At 47.6% G+C, this 14908-nt stretch overlaps 5 protein-coding genes across 5 annotated transcripts; all 5 read right to left on the reverse strand.

Moving 5' to 3' along the window:
* Nucleotides 1-817: 817 nt before the first annotated feature.
* Nucleotides 818-2278, reverse strand: leu2A (3-isopropylmalate dehydrogenase LEU2; the record flags this gene model as incomplete). Its single annotated transcript, XM_056920131.1, has 6 exons — nt 818-1050; nt 1121-1748; nt 1815-1910; nt 1974-2039; nt 2104-2124; nt 2228-2278. 6 exons carry the CDS (start codon nt 2276-2278, stop codon nt 818-820), a joined length of 1095 nt encoding a protein of 364 aa, XP_056783289.1.
* Nucleotides 2279-3095: 817 nt separating this feature from the next.
* Nucleotides 3096-4175, reverse strand: N7478_003918 (CDP-diacylglycerol--inositol 3-phosphatidyltransferase; the record flags this gene model as incomplete). The annotated part of the gene is made up of 3 exons (XM_056920132.1): nt 3096-3464; nt 3542-3918; nt 3998-4175. 3 exons carry the CDS (start codon nt 4173-4175, stop codon nt 3096-3098), a joined length of 924 nt encoding a protein of 307 aa, XP_056783290.1.
* An 883-nt stretch (nt 4176-5058) lies between these two features.
* Nucleotides 5059-6847, reverse strand: ptcA (type 2C protein phosphatase PTC6; the record flags this gene model as incomplete). Its single annotated transcript, XM_056920133.1, has 2 exons — nt 5059-6659; nt 6787-6847. 2 exons carry the CDS (start codon nt 6845-6847, stop codon nt 5059-5061), a joined length of 1662 nt encoding a protein of 553 aa, XP_056783291.1.
* Nucleotides 6848-10179: 3332 nt separating this feature from the next.
* Nucleotides 10180-12071, reverse strand: N7478_003920 (putative RNA splicing factor (Pad-1); the record flags this gene model as incomplete). The annotated part of the gene is made up of 4 exons (XM_056920134.1): nt 10180-10438; nt 10505-10981; nt 11053-11361; nt 11425-12071. 4 exons carry the CDS (start codon nt 12069-12071, stop codon nt 10180-10182), a joined length of 1692 nt encoding a protein of 563 aa, XP_056783292.1.
* Nucleotides 12072-12786: 715 nt separating this feature from the next.
* Nucleotides 12787-14041, reverse strand: N7478_003921 (fatty acid alpha-hydroxylase; the record flags this gene model as incomplete). The annotated part of the gene is made up of 3 exons (XM_056920135.1): nt 12787-12940; nt 12998-13246; nt 13314-14041. 3 exons carry the CDS (start codon nt 14039-14041, stop codon nt 12787-12789), a joined length of 1131 nt encoding a protein of 376 aa, XP_056783293.1.
* Between the last annotated feature and the right edge of the window lie 867 nt (nt 14042-14908).

Raw genomic sequence — 14908 nt, forward strand, 5'->3', positions numbered from 1 at the left:
TGTGTGTCAAGAGGCGTCAATGAGCATTGTATTTGAGGCAATGTTAGGCAACACTTTAACCCTTTACTAAGTTCCATATTCGGTGATGCTATTCACATCCCTTCACTAAAATATACACCATCCTGGTGCTATCCATCTTTATTCACTGGACACGACATCACCAGACGCGTTTCTGACCGCTTTTAACCCCATAAATAACGCGATCTTTCCCCTCATCCTGCTTCCTTCCCATATCATCCACATACTTGAGAAGCTACTTCGCAGTTTTCTTGCCCTCGGAATAGTATCTCAGAATGGTATGTTCATCCAAGACTTCTATCCCAACACCCCAGGCATATACACTATCATGCTCTTTCAGTTTGAAGTTTTCATACGCACTCTATTAGTCTGTTTCCAAGTGAGGAAAGAAGAAACCCGGGGCATATGACGGTTCGGATGAAATGTATGTACATCGCGGCCAGTATTCTCTAATAATACTGTTGCTGGGTTATTCTGAGTGGATAAAGTCGCAAATGAATGTGGCTCTGGGTTTTGAATATGGATTCATGACAAAATAGACAACCTTGGAAAGCAACAATCTTCAAGTTTTCAGTCTCAGGTGTAGTTTCGCTTTGATCCTTCATCCACATGTTCACACATATCGATCATGTAGACATTCGGCAATCTGTTTACTCTCTACTCAATGTTGCGGTATAAATGCTCGAAAATGCAACAAGAACTCTTGCGATTTAGACGGTCCAAAGGGTATTCAATTTTTTTTTAGACTTGTCGTAGCTCATATAGACACCAGCACTCTATAGCCAACTCCACTTTATAATTACTGGAGGAGTTTGGCGAGCTCAGCAGCAACAGCGTCACCAACCTCAGCGGTAGTAGCCTTTCCACCAATGTCACCAGTGCGGACACCAGCCTCAATCACATTGCTAACGGCCTGCTCGATGATCTTGGCATCATCGAACATACCGAAAGAGTACTGCAGCATCATAGCAATAGACAGAATAGCAGCGACGGGGTTGACAATGCCCTTACCGGCAATATCGGGAGCAGATCCTAAAATCCAATTAATAATCTGTACTGTAACAAAAGCGAACAAAAGACAGGAAGAAAGGAAGAAACATACCGTGGATGGGCTCGTAGATACCGTTGACCTTGCTCTTTCCATCAGGAACAGCAGTCAAACTGGCACTGGGCAGAAGACCCAAAGAACCAGGAATAACACTCGCCTCGTCACTGATAATATCACCGAACAAGTTGCTAGTAACAACGATACCGTTCAACTGACGTGGGTTCTTCACCATGATCATAGCAGCAGAGTCAATCAGCTGGTGGCCAATCTGCACTTGGGGGAACTCGTTCGCCATAACCTCGGTAACGACCTTACGCCACAGGCGGCTAGTAGCCAGGACATTGGCCTTGTCCAGACTCCACACGGGGAGGGGAGGGTTGTGCTGCAGAGCAAGGTTTGCTGCGAGGCGGATGATGCGCTCGATCTCGGGGCGGGAGTAGGGCTCTGTGTCCATGGCGAAACCGGAGCCATCATCCTCCTTGCGCTCGCCGAAGTAGATACCACCTGTCAGCTCACGGATGATGTTGAAGTCGACACCGCGGCAGACGTCGGCTTTGAGGGGGGAGCTCTCGACGAGCGAGGGAGCGGCGAAGTTGCAGGGACGCAGGTTGCCGAATGTACCCATTTCTTTGCGGAGGCGGAGGATACCCTGCTCTGGGCGGACAGCGCCAGTGCCCCATTTCTGAGTTTGGATATGTTAGCTTTTGTTATTGGATGTGGTTGGGTTACTGGGTTTCCGTGAACGTACCGGGCCACCAATGGCACCGAGAAGGACGGCGTCGGCGTTCTTAGCGGCGTTCAGAGCCTCGTCGGTGAGGGGGGAGCCGGTGGCATCAATGGAGGCCTATTGTTGAGTTAGAAAGGAAATTCTTTGGTCTCAGGTCCTTCATCGGATGATGATACTCACGCCGCCGAGCAGGTGGTCCTGGAGGTTGAAGGAGACATCACGGTGTTTCTCGAGCACACGGAGGGTCTAATAATCACACATTAGAATCGAATTGGTCTAATCGGGACGTTTCTTTGAGTATCTGACTCACCTTAATGGCCTCAGCAGTGACCTTTGATTGTCATGTCGCGTTAGTCGTCTGGTCTCCATGTTTTCTTTACCCCAGGGATGGGAACTCCATAGTGGGGGTGTTTCTAAAAAGAGACATCACCTACCTCGGGACCACAGTGGTCACCACCGAAAACAACGATATTGAAAGCAGGCATTTTTGGAAGGGAAAAACAAGAAAATGTCAATTGGACAATACTCAATTGGTTCGAAGGACAGCTTTAAAAAAAGGTGGGATGCGGGTGAAGTTGAACCCCGCCGCTCCGAGATCGGCGAGCTCCAGCCCACACTTTGTTCCCGCAGCGAACCATCTCCGGCTGCTGGGGACCACTGACGTTGGCTTTCCAATAATGCTTGTTTGCGTAGCCTCCGGTTAACCGCGGTCTAGTCCGATCGTCAGGTTGTTTGAGGTAGCGTCTTTTTTCTGACTCAATAACAGTATTTTCAACAAGCCAGAGCAAAGTTCTAGGGGCTAGGTAGCAGGTTACAATGTCATGCATTAAATGATGTATAGAGAAAGCATTAATAATGGCAAGCTAGAGGTTAAAAAAGCCGACACAATGATGGAGTAAACGACACGTTCGAAGGAGACAATGATGCAAAAGAAGACAAAGAAAGCGAATTTCAAAAAAAAAAAAAAAAAAAAAGAGAACACAACCCCGTGTGTGCTGTACTAGGTACTAGGTACCAAAATCCAGAATCCAGAATCCAGACCATTCCTGAAAACCTCGATGATCCTACCCAAGACGCCTACAAATAGGATTTGAACCTCCACCAAATCCTTGCGAGAAATCCAAGACGACAGCTACTAGCGCTGACGATTCCAAGGCCCCTCAAACCATAGGATCGAAGGTCCAAAATATGCATAACCCGAATAAGGGTTTGTGTGAGATGCTAGGCTGGAAGTTACCCAGCTGACATCCAGCCAGGGGGTCAGCCCAGAGTGCATCTCAAAGGCGATATGCCTTGGCAAGTTTAGTTCTTCTTGCGGTTACGGCGAGCCTCAATGTCACCCTCTGCCATCCATCTAGCTGCCTTGACCAGCTGGACAACGTTGACGAATTGCTTGAAAGCCATGACTGGAGCTGCGATGATTGTCACAATCCAAGGCAAGGTGCTGTCAAGCTTGTTTGCACGGGCCAGCTCAAGAGCACCGGCACTCCACGGACTACCGAAGAGGGTATTGGGGGCAGGGAAAGCGGGATTTCCGGGCTGCACGGAGGATGGCTGGGCATCGGGAACGGGCTGCAGAAGCGAAGGGGACAAGGTTGGCGAAGAGAAGGACAGCAGGTAGAGACCGATGAAGAACACCTCGTTCATCAGGCAACACATAAGCAAAACCATCTGATGCAGAAATTAAGTCAGTCTTGGGGGCGAAAAAAAGATCACTAACTCGTAATACTGGACAGTTGTAAACATACCTTATTGTTGTAGTACTGGTACAGGACCCAGCTACGGTTGGAATCGACCTTCTTGTGGCTCTGGTTGGAACCGCCCATGCTCAAAGTAGCGTACATGTGCAGCCAGTGACTGGCAATATCCAAGCAGATCAGAGCCTGGAAGATAATAGCCCACCGGGGCCATGCGGAGCTCAGGAAGACCAGCATGCAGGCTGTGGTGCAACGATCGGTGACCATGTCCAACACGGCGCCGAAGGTAGTGGACTGATCGAAGTATCGCGCAGCATATCCGTCCAGGCCGTCAAATGCACATGACAGACTGTAAAGGATTGTACAGGTTCGAGGATGGAGGGGCATATAGTAGAGCGATGCGAAGGCCATGATGATTCGGGAGTACCCTGTGAGCGAGGAACAGAATCAGTAACGATGCGCTTCATTCTTGTTTGCTTTGATTCAACAATCACACAGATATCATACCAATGAGGTTAGGCCAGAAGAGAAACACGTTCTCTCGTGATTCTTCACGCGCCGCAGAGCGAGACCTTTGTTTCGAGCGTGTTCGCTTGGATGGAGTGGACACGGCACCATTGCCTTCCTCACTGTCCTCCCCAGGGACAGCGAGAGCCGCCTTTTGCCGTCGGGTTCTGGCGCTCATATTTGAAAATAAAGAGTGTCGAAATTCGGGAGATTAGGGAATCAAGGAGAAGTAAGATACAACAAGGATAAGGGGGTGTCCGATCATCCAAATAAAAAGTTGTGCTTATCTAAGCTTTTACCTCCGCGGCTCCGAGACGCGCAGCCCCTTCACACCTTGGAGTGGAAGGATCTATATCAGTGAACTTTGAATATTAATACTGTAGGAGGTTTGATTCTCTTTTTTTGTCGCTGTTCACTCTCTTCAATTTGTCGGACAATCATTATTTTGACGATACACAGTCTACTATTCTTAATTTCTCATTTGGGGCCAGAATGTGTCTATATTATTAAAATTGGACCCTAAACACAGTCTTACGTCACCCTTCGGCCTGGAGCTTACTACCTCGTACTTCGTATAGCTTCTCAAATGAGCAGGGGTCATAGCTTTTCAAATAGAACATGAGACTGTGCTGAAGAGGTATTACAAGGTAATAATCTATGCATATATCAAACCAGACTCAACTTTTGGTTCCAATCTCTGTCTCCCCAGTTCAAAGAGCCCCTCAAAATCTTATCTTTACAACCTTCGTATAAGAAAGACAGTCGAAGGATCTTACATGCATGTGCTCCCTAGTGGCGATAGAGAGATAAGCATGCAGCACCTCATAGGTCCGACAAGTAAATAGAGGGACTGTAGAATTCCTATAACTGTACTATGGAACGTTGTATATAGTATGAAAATATTAATCACAAATGAAAATATGTTGAAAATAGTATGTGTATGCAAACCCCAAACAAAACAACCAACGGTATCAACGGACCAAATATTATGTGCAAGAGATCCGGTGAAGGATCAAAGAGTATGTACAAGAGACAAGATTTCTACGAATCCAAGAGAATTCTCATGTCCGTGACCTGCGCGGATCAGTGGCATCCTGTCGCCGCCACTCTCGAGATTCCTTCGTTCCTAAACTACCAACCCCTCCCTCTAGTCGCCGCTCCCAGCCACCAAGGCGAATAACGAGACAAGTAGCATTATCACCCTCTTTAGTGACCTCGGTAGCAAAGCTGACGACATCACGAGCACCTTGTTCGGGAGTCCTAGCTTCCTTGACAATATCAACAACCTCTTGATCGAGAAGCGTGCCGCTAATGCCGTCGGTCATCATTACGATGAATGAGAATTCAGCAGGCGCCATCTCAATCCGGTTGACCTCTGGCTCGGCAGAGACACCAATACGCTTAGATTGCACGTCGCCGAAAGCTCGAGTATTGGCAAGTCCACTCATACGTTCTTCACCGAAGGAATCGGTCACAAAGGTCGCGGCATACCGACGGAGACGGGCTGCTTCGATAGGTGACGACGGGTGGTGGTTGGAGGTTAGAGGGATAGCTTCGCCGGTAGCTGTTGAGCAAAGGAGGGCTCGGGTGTCGCCGACGTGTGCGACGAGGAGACTAGAATGACCAGCGGGATGCCAGAATGGCGTCGGGTTGGGAGTAGAGATCAGAACAATACTTCCGGTGCTCCCACCCTTGAATCGGGCGCGACCGCCAATCTGCGGGGTTCGGGTGAGACTGGGAGAATGAAGTATCTCGTTCTCGTTGAGAGGCTTCTCTGCTAAGGCCATGTCGTCGTCTCTCTTGGCTGCCTGGGCTTTTACGAAGTCCAAATCGGCGCGTAAGAAAGCATATTCCATGACTTCCTCGACGGACACTGCGTCGTTAGATGCGGTATCCACAGAGTCAGCCCCATAGTATGAGAAATATGGAGGTTTGAATCTCTTGAAGTAGCCACCTACTAGCCGCCTCCAGTTGTTCACAAGGCTCTTCTCTAGGTCCCCGATCTTTCGTCGGTTGCCCTCCTGCATCACTGGTAGTGAGCCGGACGAATCGCCTGGGCTTAGAAGTGATTGAGGTATCCCAAGACTGGATTTGATCTCGAATTCAGCGGCTGTGTTTTGGATGTATTCATGCAGGTTTTCTTTCAAGAATGCACTGCACTCCGCTCCTCCGTGTCCGTCGAATATACCAAAGTAAAATATCTGTGGATCGCCATTCGCTGTGTCTGCTGCGCGGGACTCGCGCGGGGATGATGTTCGTCTGATAGTTACTGATGTTGGAGGACGCTTCGCAAACGCTGGTATATCAATCACTCCGGCTTGGTATGCATCTTCATTGGCTGGACGAGTGCCGCGGGCAGTGACGGCGCCATAGTGATGCTTGGCGCTGCGTAGAGGGATCCTCACTACCGTCGTCTCGCGATCAATGAATTGCTGAAAAGATGTGGGGGAGTGTGATGTATCTCCAGTGTGAGGGACGGACGCAGATCGGGGGAGCTTATGAAAGGGTGAAGTTGGCCCCCGAGGGTCGGGGTGAAGTGATGACGACGGTAAATGGGTGACGAAATAATCGCGGAACTGAGGTTTCTTTTTCGATACCGGTTGCGCATCGGGCGGTTCAGCTTCTGAGCTGGATAGTCGGAGTTGTCGACTGTAGTAGGGGCCTGTTGCATTGAAATATGGTAATTAGCTACGGCCTTTGTAAACCCGCGGGGGGAGGCTTCGGACGTCCCAAGGATCTTTATGGAACGGGGAGATAAGCTGCCTCCTTATGAACTTGACGTGACATACCGTAACAGCTGGCCAAGGTCCAGACCCGACCTGTTACTCGCCTCGCCGAAGTGACAATCATGAATGGCCCATGGATCGCGAGGCAAGTGGGTTGGAAGAAAGAGTGTAAAGTTGAAAAGACATTCAAGAGTTCAAGTTCGGCGTGGGGGGGAAACTGCTGGTTGGCCCGAGCGTCGGCAGATAAGGTGACAAACCCCGGGATTTGCCTGGCATCTATACATCTACTAGTATATGCGAACGGTTGCAACTTGGTTGACTTGATTACTTGTTTGACACTCTAGAAACTGGAATCTCTACGGTATAGTTCAATGGAAAACGCATAGTAATTAATGGTCCGAAGTTTAGTCTAAAAATCAATATAAGTTTCCTAACTACTACTACTACTACTACTACTACCAGTGATAACCAGAGAAGTAAACTTGAAGCAGCTCTCTCTTTTTCCCAACGCCAATTTAGGGAACCATATTTGAAGTCCGCATAATACCTCTCCATGAAAGACCAGGTAGGTCGCTAGCGGCAGGATAGGTTGCTACAGGTATATTCGCTGCGGAAATGTCGATGGCAGGAAATCAAGGTATCGTAGTAAGTGCCGTTTTAATTTTAGTTTAGTTTTGGCAAGGTATAATCTCGATGCCCCATCTGGGACCGTGGCCGTATAGACCATTTCTCGAAGGAACGGACCTGCCATTCGAATTTGTCCAGGTAGTCGTCGCGCCGTGTCTACAGAAATCTCTGTCGCCACCCGCGGCGTCAACTCATCATTATTTACGCGCATTAAACAACACTCCAGCTCAATGGTAGGGCATGAAACGAGTCCGTTGGCAGTGTCATGGACATGGTCAGCAAGAAATCGTGGTTGAGAATTCCCTGCTATGTGTACTAATTGCTCGAGGTCGTCTCTGAATATCGATGTTCTTGAAGCACCGGTGTCATCCATAAATGCCAATTTACTATGTCTTGCCGATCCGGGTACGCGAAAGGGAAAGATAATACTTATCATGAGGTTAGATTTAAGCAATTTGAATGGGAAAGGAGACTTGCACGTATATGATGAAGGCGCCCATTTGTTCCATCAGGAGGTTTGATAACCCCCGGTTTATTCCAGAGCATTTTCATCTGATCTGGCCCAGGATTACTGCCCTAGAAATGCGAAATTGATTACTTCAATCGTCCAGAAGACAGATCTTTCTTGTCTCAGTCTGAATAACTTACACCTTCCACCCAAATCCCCGTTTGAGAATTAGGATCTTTCCCACGCCTGCACTTCTCGGAATATGCATCACTAAGGCTTCGGAACCTCTTCCAATCAAAGACTTCTGGTTTCTCACTGAGTAGAACCCCGTCCTCCCAATACGTGACATGTCCATACTTTCAGGTCAACCCGGTAGAAGTTTGATCGCGATAATGTTTCATGATCGCTATAATGTTTTTCATTTGATTATACACGTCGCCCCTTTTTAACAATGACTTCTTTAAAAACTCCAGATTTTTTAAGCGTGCGACTACTGCTACATCCAGGCCTTCGGGCTCACTAGCGATCACCTTTTGTACAGCAGCCAGGTCTTCTTCAAAGTATTGCAACTTTTTCTGCCACCATTGAGGCATAATACTGTCCTTGATTCTTTCCTTGCACCGCTGGATATGCGCTTCTATATCACTGGAGGAGAACATAGTTATTATCTTGTACTAGTCTTTCATCAAAGCCAAAGCAGGTGAAATAGACACTTACTCCTCGGAAATATCATGATCGGTCCAATTCCAATCTTCAGGGACGTTTGCAAGCGCAGTAATTATAGTTCCCCCTGTATTTTGTCTTTCATATGGCTGAACATGGCATCCAAGCTCCAAATCAGCTTCAAGTTCTTCATCCGACTCGACCTTTTGTGTCTTGCTACCTTTCATGCTGGGTGGAGTCTCAGCCTTCCTTTTGTGACGAGCGAGACGTCTCGAGGCTCGATTGCTCTCTCTAGAACAAGATTGATCCATGTTTTCAAGTCGAAATGTATAAGCCTTTTGCTGTAAGGGTAAAAGTAACAAGTATTTATACTCGAGACATTCGAGAACCCCTACCAGATCGACCCCTCCAGGGCTCTCAAAGAGAAATTCCGATGTAAAGGGGCTTCATCCTTATCAAAGAGGTAAGACGCCTTCATCTCAAACCATCACAATTGCCCTAGCTTTGAATTTCACTTCTTTATCAGAGCATAGGACATTTATTCACAGGGTAAACAAAGAAGAATTTAAAAATAGGTGCATGTTCTAGTGTTCCATCAGACTGCGCGAACTCACTCTCCGGAATTCTCACCCACACTTGCCATGGGGCAAGGGAACAAAGTTCCTTTCAAACAGAATTTCACACAGAATACTTCATTCCGTCACTACGACTGCTTTAATATTGGGTACGATCTGCCTATTTCGCCCAAATGACGATATTGATCTCCAAGAGACACGAAAACAAGTCCATGTCACGGTATTTTTAGGTCGTATACTTTTCTCTTTCAAATGTTTCATTTATTCACGAAGTCACACGATCCAAGATCTACTAAGATCCTGCACTATCATCCTGGATCAGTCCAAAATGTCCAAAATTCTTTTCTTTATTACCTTTATTACCTTTTTTGCCTTTTTTGCCTTTGTTCTCTCATTAGCTAGAACTGCCCGGAACAGTTGGTTTCGACGTCCTACCGAGAAGCCGGATCTTTTTCTAGGTATTGCAAACTTCTTAGCTCTATATGAAGCTCTTTGCTTCTCGCTATACTTCCAAGGTTGAACAACTTTTTAAACTGTTTTCCCGCGGCAAAAGAAATCTATTGCCCCCTGGAAACGACAGATTCAACTTAGCCTTTTTGATTTGTTTACAGCATGACCTGCTAAACCAGTTTGCTAGTTAAGTTTGTCAAGTTCTTCACAGATATCCTAGCCTCCAAAGATCCCTTATAAATATAAAAAATAAATCCCCGGATTAATCAAAGGCTATCGATCATAAAGATTTACAATCATTAGTTTTATACATAGAGTATATCCATGGATACAAATAATTAGAGAGATTGGATATTATTTTTAGCTAATCTACATATTATATAATAGATTTACCAGGTAGATTTGACAACTGGATCAATGGGAAATAATCAATATGTATGGCAGCGTCCGGCAAAACCTCGCGCCTTTTCTAAGAATCACGCTCCTAAAGACAAAATCATTGGAAGTAGCAAGGCCTATCGCGATAGGCTAAAAAAGATCAGGGCAGATAATGTAGAGATTGGCACCTACCAGGAGCAGGATCGTCCGGAAGAGCCTAAAAACAAGACGCCAAGAGGGATCTGCCTGAGAGAAAAAAAGTGCCATGTTAGATAATACAGAACATCCCATGGGGGCGCAGTGGATGGAAAATAATTAGATGGCTTTGGTGCGCGAAAACAAACTGCTGTAAACGGCGTCAACAACCGGTTGGGCAGTAATCTGCTTGCCGCCAAAGAAACGACCGTTCAGGCCTTTGATGGCGTTCTCGCCGCCCTGCACGCGATCAAACTTCAGGTAGATGTCGCCTTGGGAGCTCGGATCTAATGAGATGTGAACAACATGACCATATTTTTCTTCGCATTCGCCGCGAACGTCATCCTCCAAATCTTTAATCCAAGCCTCTCCCTCCTCGCTGTAAGATGCTTGTTAGTAAAAAATTATGATGAAAAGGAGACTGTGAAGGGGGTGAATAACATACTCAGAGGGGTCAAACATGTTGCGAAGCATAACACATCGACTAGCCATGTTCACATTGACAGGCAGCGGCTTAACCTCGGTCTTGGGTCGAAGGATCTTCTGCTGTTCGTCGGCAGAAGGCTCGGGTTCATCTGTTCGTGCAAGTTTCCTCATCAACGCGTCCCTACTATAGTTGTTGAAGTTTACTCCCGCCACATCTGTATCGTCTAGGGCACTGGCGCCAGCGCCTTTCTCGGATTCGCGGCCACCCGCACGGTCGAAGTTGTTCGAGCCGCCGGCTTGAACGCCACGTCCTCCGTGACCGGAGAATGAAGAGCCCTGGAAACTGGGTTGGTTTGCAGAAGGGCCCTGAGGACGATTTGAATTCGATTCCGGGGTGAACTTATCGTTGCCAAGGCCAACACGAATGGCTCTACCAGCAAGATCAAAACCGTTCATCTTCTCCAATGCTTCTCGTGCTTGGTTAGGATCACGGAACCTGGGCAATGGTTAGCGAATCAAAGAAAAGAAATACATAAAGACGGAGGGAGGGATGTGGATAATTCTTACTGGACAAAAGCGTAACCTTTACTGCGAGCAGTTTCATCCTTCTGCAACTGGACAAACTCAAGTTCGCCAAACGGTTCGAAGACATTCTGGAGGTCTGTTTCAGTAATGCTGAAATGAACATTACCCACATAGAGTCTGTGAAATGGCGCGGAGTGCTGAGGACCTGAACTGGCCTCGGGGTTGCGGGCCTGGCGGTTCTTCTCCGCTTCGGTCAACTGAGCGATAATAGGAATGCCTAGAAGTTTCTGGCCAGTGAGTTGAATGGCAGCGGGCACGGATTCTTCGCTCTTGAACTCGACATAACCGACACTAAAATCCAATACTGTTAGCTGGTTCGAAAGAAATCGAAATTCAAAAATCTGTGTTGCTCACCCTTTAGATCGTCCGCTAACGCGGTCTTTAACAATTTGGGCCTCCTTTACGGGGCCAACCTTTTCAAAGAAGGCCATCAGCTCTTTTGTTCGCAAACGTGCAGCAAGTTGTTGCACGAAGATAGTTCGCTTGTCCCGCTCATCTTCATTTAGTTCGGGGGACTTGCTGGGGCTCCGGCGAGGGGTGTTGCGACGGCCATCACGATCACGGCGAGGGCGGCGTTCATCATCGCCACGCTCACGACGTGGAGGACGATAGTGCCGTTCATCACGGGGGGAACGCGAACGGCTATGGGCGCGTCCACCTCCACGGTAGAAATCGCCGCTGGAGCGATTATCTTCGTAACGATCCCGACGAGTGCGACGTCGGTCACTCTCGCGGCTCCGGCTTCTCTTCCGGCTTCTATGGCTCCCGTTAGCACTGCCAAGTTCGCTGTGCGGGCTTTTCATATCCTCATCGCCGTCTCCATCTCGCTCACGGCGACGATCACGGCTAGGGTCGCGGCGTCGACGTCTCTCACGAGAACGGTCGCGGTCACGGCGTTCAGCATCGGCTCGGGAGCGGTCGTCAGTTTCGTCCTGCTTTGAGGGTGCCTCTGCGGTGGCAGCGGTTGACTCAAGAAGAGCCTCCACGTCGAGTCCGGACATTATGAGATATGCCTGCTGTTGGCTGGGATTGAAATGACGGCGTTGGGGGGAAGGGGGTAAGGGAGTTTTGTCACTTGGAGCTAAGTTAGAGAGTGAAAGACAGGAGATATTCGACTTTCGAACCCTTCTTCTTAGAATATGGAGCGTTGCTCAAGTTCTTGTGGTTTCTACAATGTATCGGGTACGTGAGAGCAATGATAAAGGCGATCGCTCATGGAATGAGGAGGCGGTCGGGCCAGATCACGTGTGTGTGTGTGTTAAGTTTTCCAAGTTTCTGTCTTGTTGCCTGAGGCATCAATTTGCCACCGTTCGGCAATCGGCTCCGACCGAACTGTAGTAACGGTCATGAACGAGTGACTGTAGAAAGAAATAGAGAGGAAAGAGAGAAGGAGCAGATATGAGGATGATTATAACTATCAAGTTTTCATTATGATTAATTTATAATGTGCACTAATAAGTGATACCAGTCAAACGAATGGTGATCTAGTCACCTTTCATCCTGATATGTATGTTCACTGTCATACCCGAAGAAATTCACCAAGACAAGAAAAGCGAATGAGAAAATAAGGGTTACCCAAACTCCGTTATTGCCAAATTAGAAGAAAGATGTACATGCGCCCGATCCAGTGAGCGCGTAGAGCAAGAGGCCCGACGTAAATTCGTGAACGTGAAGAGCCTGTCACCGATGCAAGGATTTGAAGTGGAATGGAGGTTCCTACTGTGCCTTAGAACCCTTAGGGGCTGGGGCCTCCAGCTCAGTACCGAAGACTCGATCCCAAAATCGGCTAGTAACACCGAATCCATTCTCGAAATCTGCATAGTGATGCTGTAGATGGTACTTCTTCAGTTCCTTGTAGTAGGATGGAAGACTAAATATCGTTAATAAGAGTTGCGTTGTACGAGAAAAGGCATGTTGCAAAACTTACCTGCGGTGATGAAGGAAATAATGGGTCAAGTCATAGCAGATGTATCCAAATACACCCCCGCAGAACACCTGCACGGCCGCGAACCAGTTGTAGAAGAAAATTGTATGCGCCAATTTCCAGAAAGGAGCAGCCAGGACAACGAACATGGTGGGCGGCATGACTAGTCGATATTTGTCCATAGGCAAGTAATGGTGGATACCGTGGAGCAGGAAATGCAGGGTGAGACCGACTCGGTTGTCAGGAAGCCATCTAGTAGCCAGTCAGTAAATTTTGGTCATACCACAAGAGGTGTTAAGAGGGGAAGGGAAGGTCGTACTTGTCAACGTGGAAGAGGAAGCGATGCAAGAGGTATTCGATCAAAGACCAAAGACAGGCACCACCAATCCAGTATGCGGCGGCGGCAAGAGAATTTGACAGACCGGCTGTTCCAATTGTAGTTCCATACAGAACGGGCGGCAACCAAAGGATGGGCACGACGTACCACGCCGTCTTGCTAAGAGGCTCCAGGAAGTTTCCAAATAGCGGGGCAGATTCTCCACCCTTGTAATGACGGGGTCGATGGATCTGCTCCAGGTAGAACTCCTTGGAGAAGTTGCTGTACCACAGCTGAGGAAAGAGAGGCTTGCTCAGATCCAAGAATTTGTGGGTTTTGAAATCTTGAGAATAGTCTGTGTCAACAGAAAGATCTTCTTCCCGCGACATTCCGGTGGTTTGAAAAGTCTGCTCAGTTCCAGTCTCATTGACATCGACGCCAGAGGCCCTTCCCTTGCCAGAAGCAGCGCCGTTGGGCGCCAGGAAGCCAATGTGGTAGTCTTGCAAAATTTCGTAGGCGGCCTCGCTGTGCTCGTGAGTGATTTCGTCTTTCATGATTTCTGCGACATCTTTTCCTGCGTAGTCCAGAATCAAGTCTCCTCCACCGGGATGATCTTCCACGAAATCCGTGACGTCGTAAACATTGCGCCCGATTGTGATGTAGCAAGATTTGGCATTGTTATGTGCCTCGACCTCGGCGGTCGTGAAGGTCGGTAGGACCCGTCCCGGCATTCTCGAGGATAGGAAGGTAAGGGAAAGGGCGAGCTTGGAATGAGAAAATGAATCAGTCGACGCGTGTGGTCAAATCTCTCAGCGACTGTGGTTGTTTTTCAACTTGCAGAAGGTGAGGATGTGGTCAACCGGAAGCGGCGGGATTAAATTATTCAGGGGAGGCGTGGCGTGACAAGCCTTGGAAGCGACCGGTCCAGGTCCGCCCTCGGCAGAATTTTAGGTAACCAATCGCCCCCAATACTACACGCTATTTACATACAGTAGGTACATTTACTAGGTTTATTGACATCAGGCAATCTCTTAGATAAATAATCATGCAACCAAATGGTACTTCATATTGGCCAAAAGATTAATATGTCAAGAGCCAACACCATATTTTCAAGAGTACGGCCCCGGGACTATCCCGAGGCTTTAAGTTGTTGATTGTCCATGTGCCAGACATTAAACTTCTACACCGTGGGTAATCACTGACATTTAGTTCTCGCAAGGCTCTCAGATAGATTTAGCCATAAAACTATCTATCTATTAGGTATGTATATCAACTATCTTGGGGAACTTCAAAACTTGAGCCCCTACTAGATAGTAGTATGTGGTACCTTTGCATTAGGTATATATATATATATCAATTTCAACTTGAAACCCCCTCCCTACCTTGAAAGAGTATTTTACCTAGATAAAGTTAAAAGATAATTACTAGAGATTGTTGATCTCTTATCCCTCCACTAGCAATTAGTACTAGTATCATGTGATGGATTTATTCAGGTACGCGGACACAATAAACAATGGTCAAAGCGTGGGATATGATGCAGTTTTACCTCGCGCCCAGGGAATTCCGAGGACTCCAATTTTGAGAAATCGGATGTATCA

This window comes from Penicillium angulare (assembly GCF_028827245.1).
Source record: "Penicillium angulare strain IBT 27051 chromosome Unknown utg000003l_segment0_segment0, whole genome shotgun sequence".
NCBI lineage: Eukaryota > Fungi > Ascomycota > Eurotiomycetes > Eurotiales > Aspergillaceae > Penicillium > Penicillium angulare.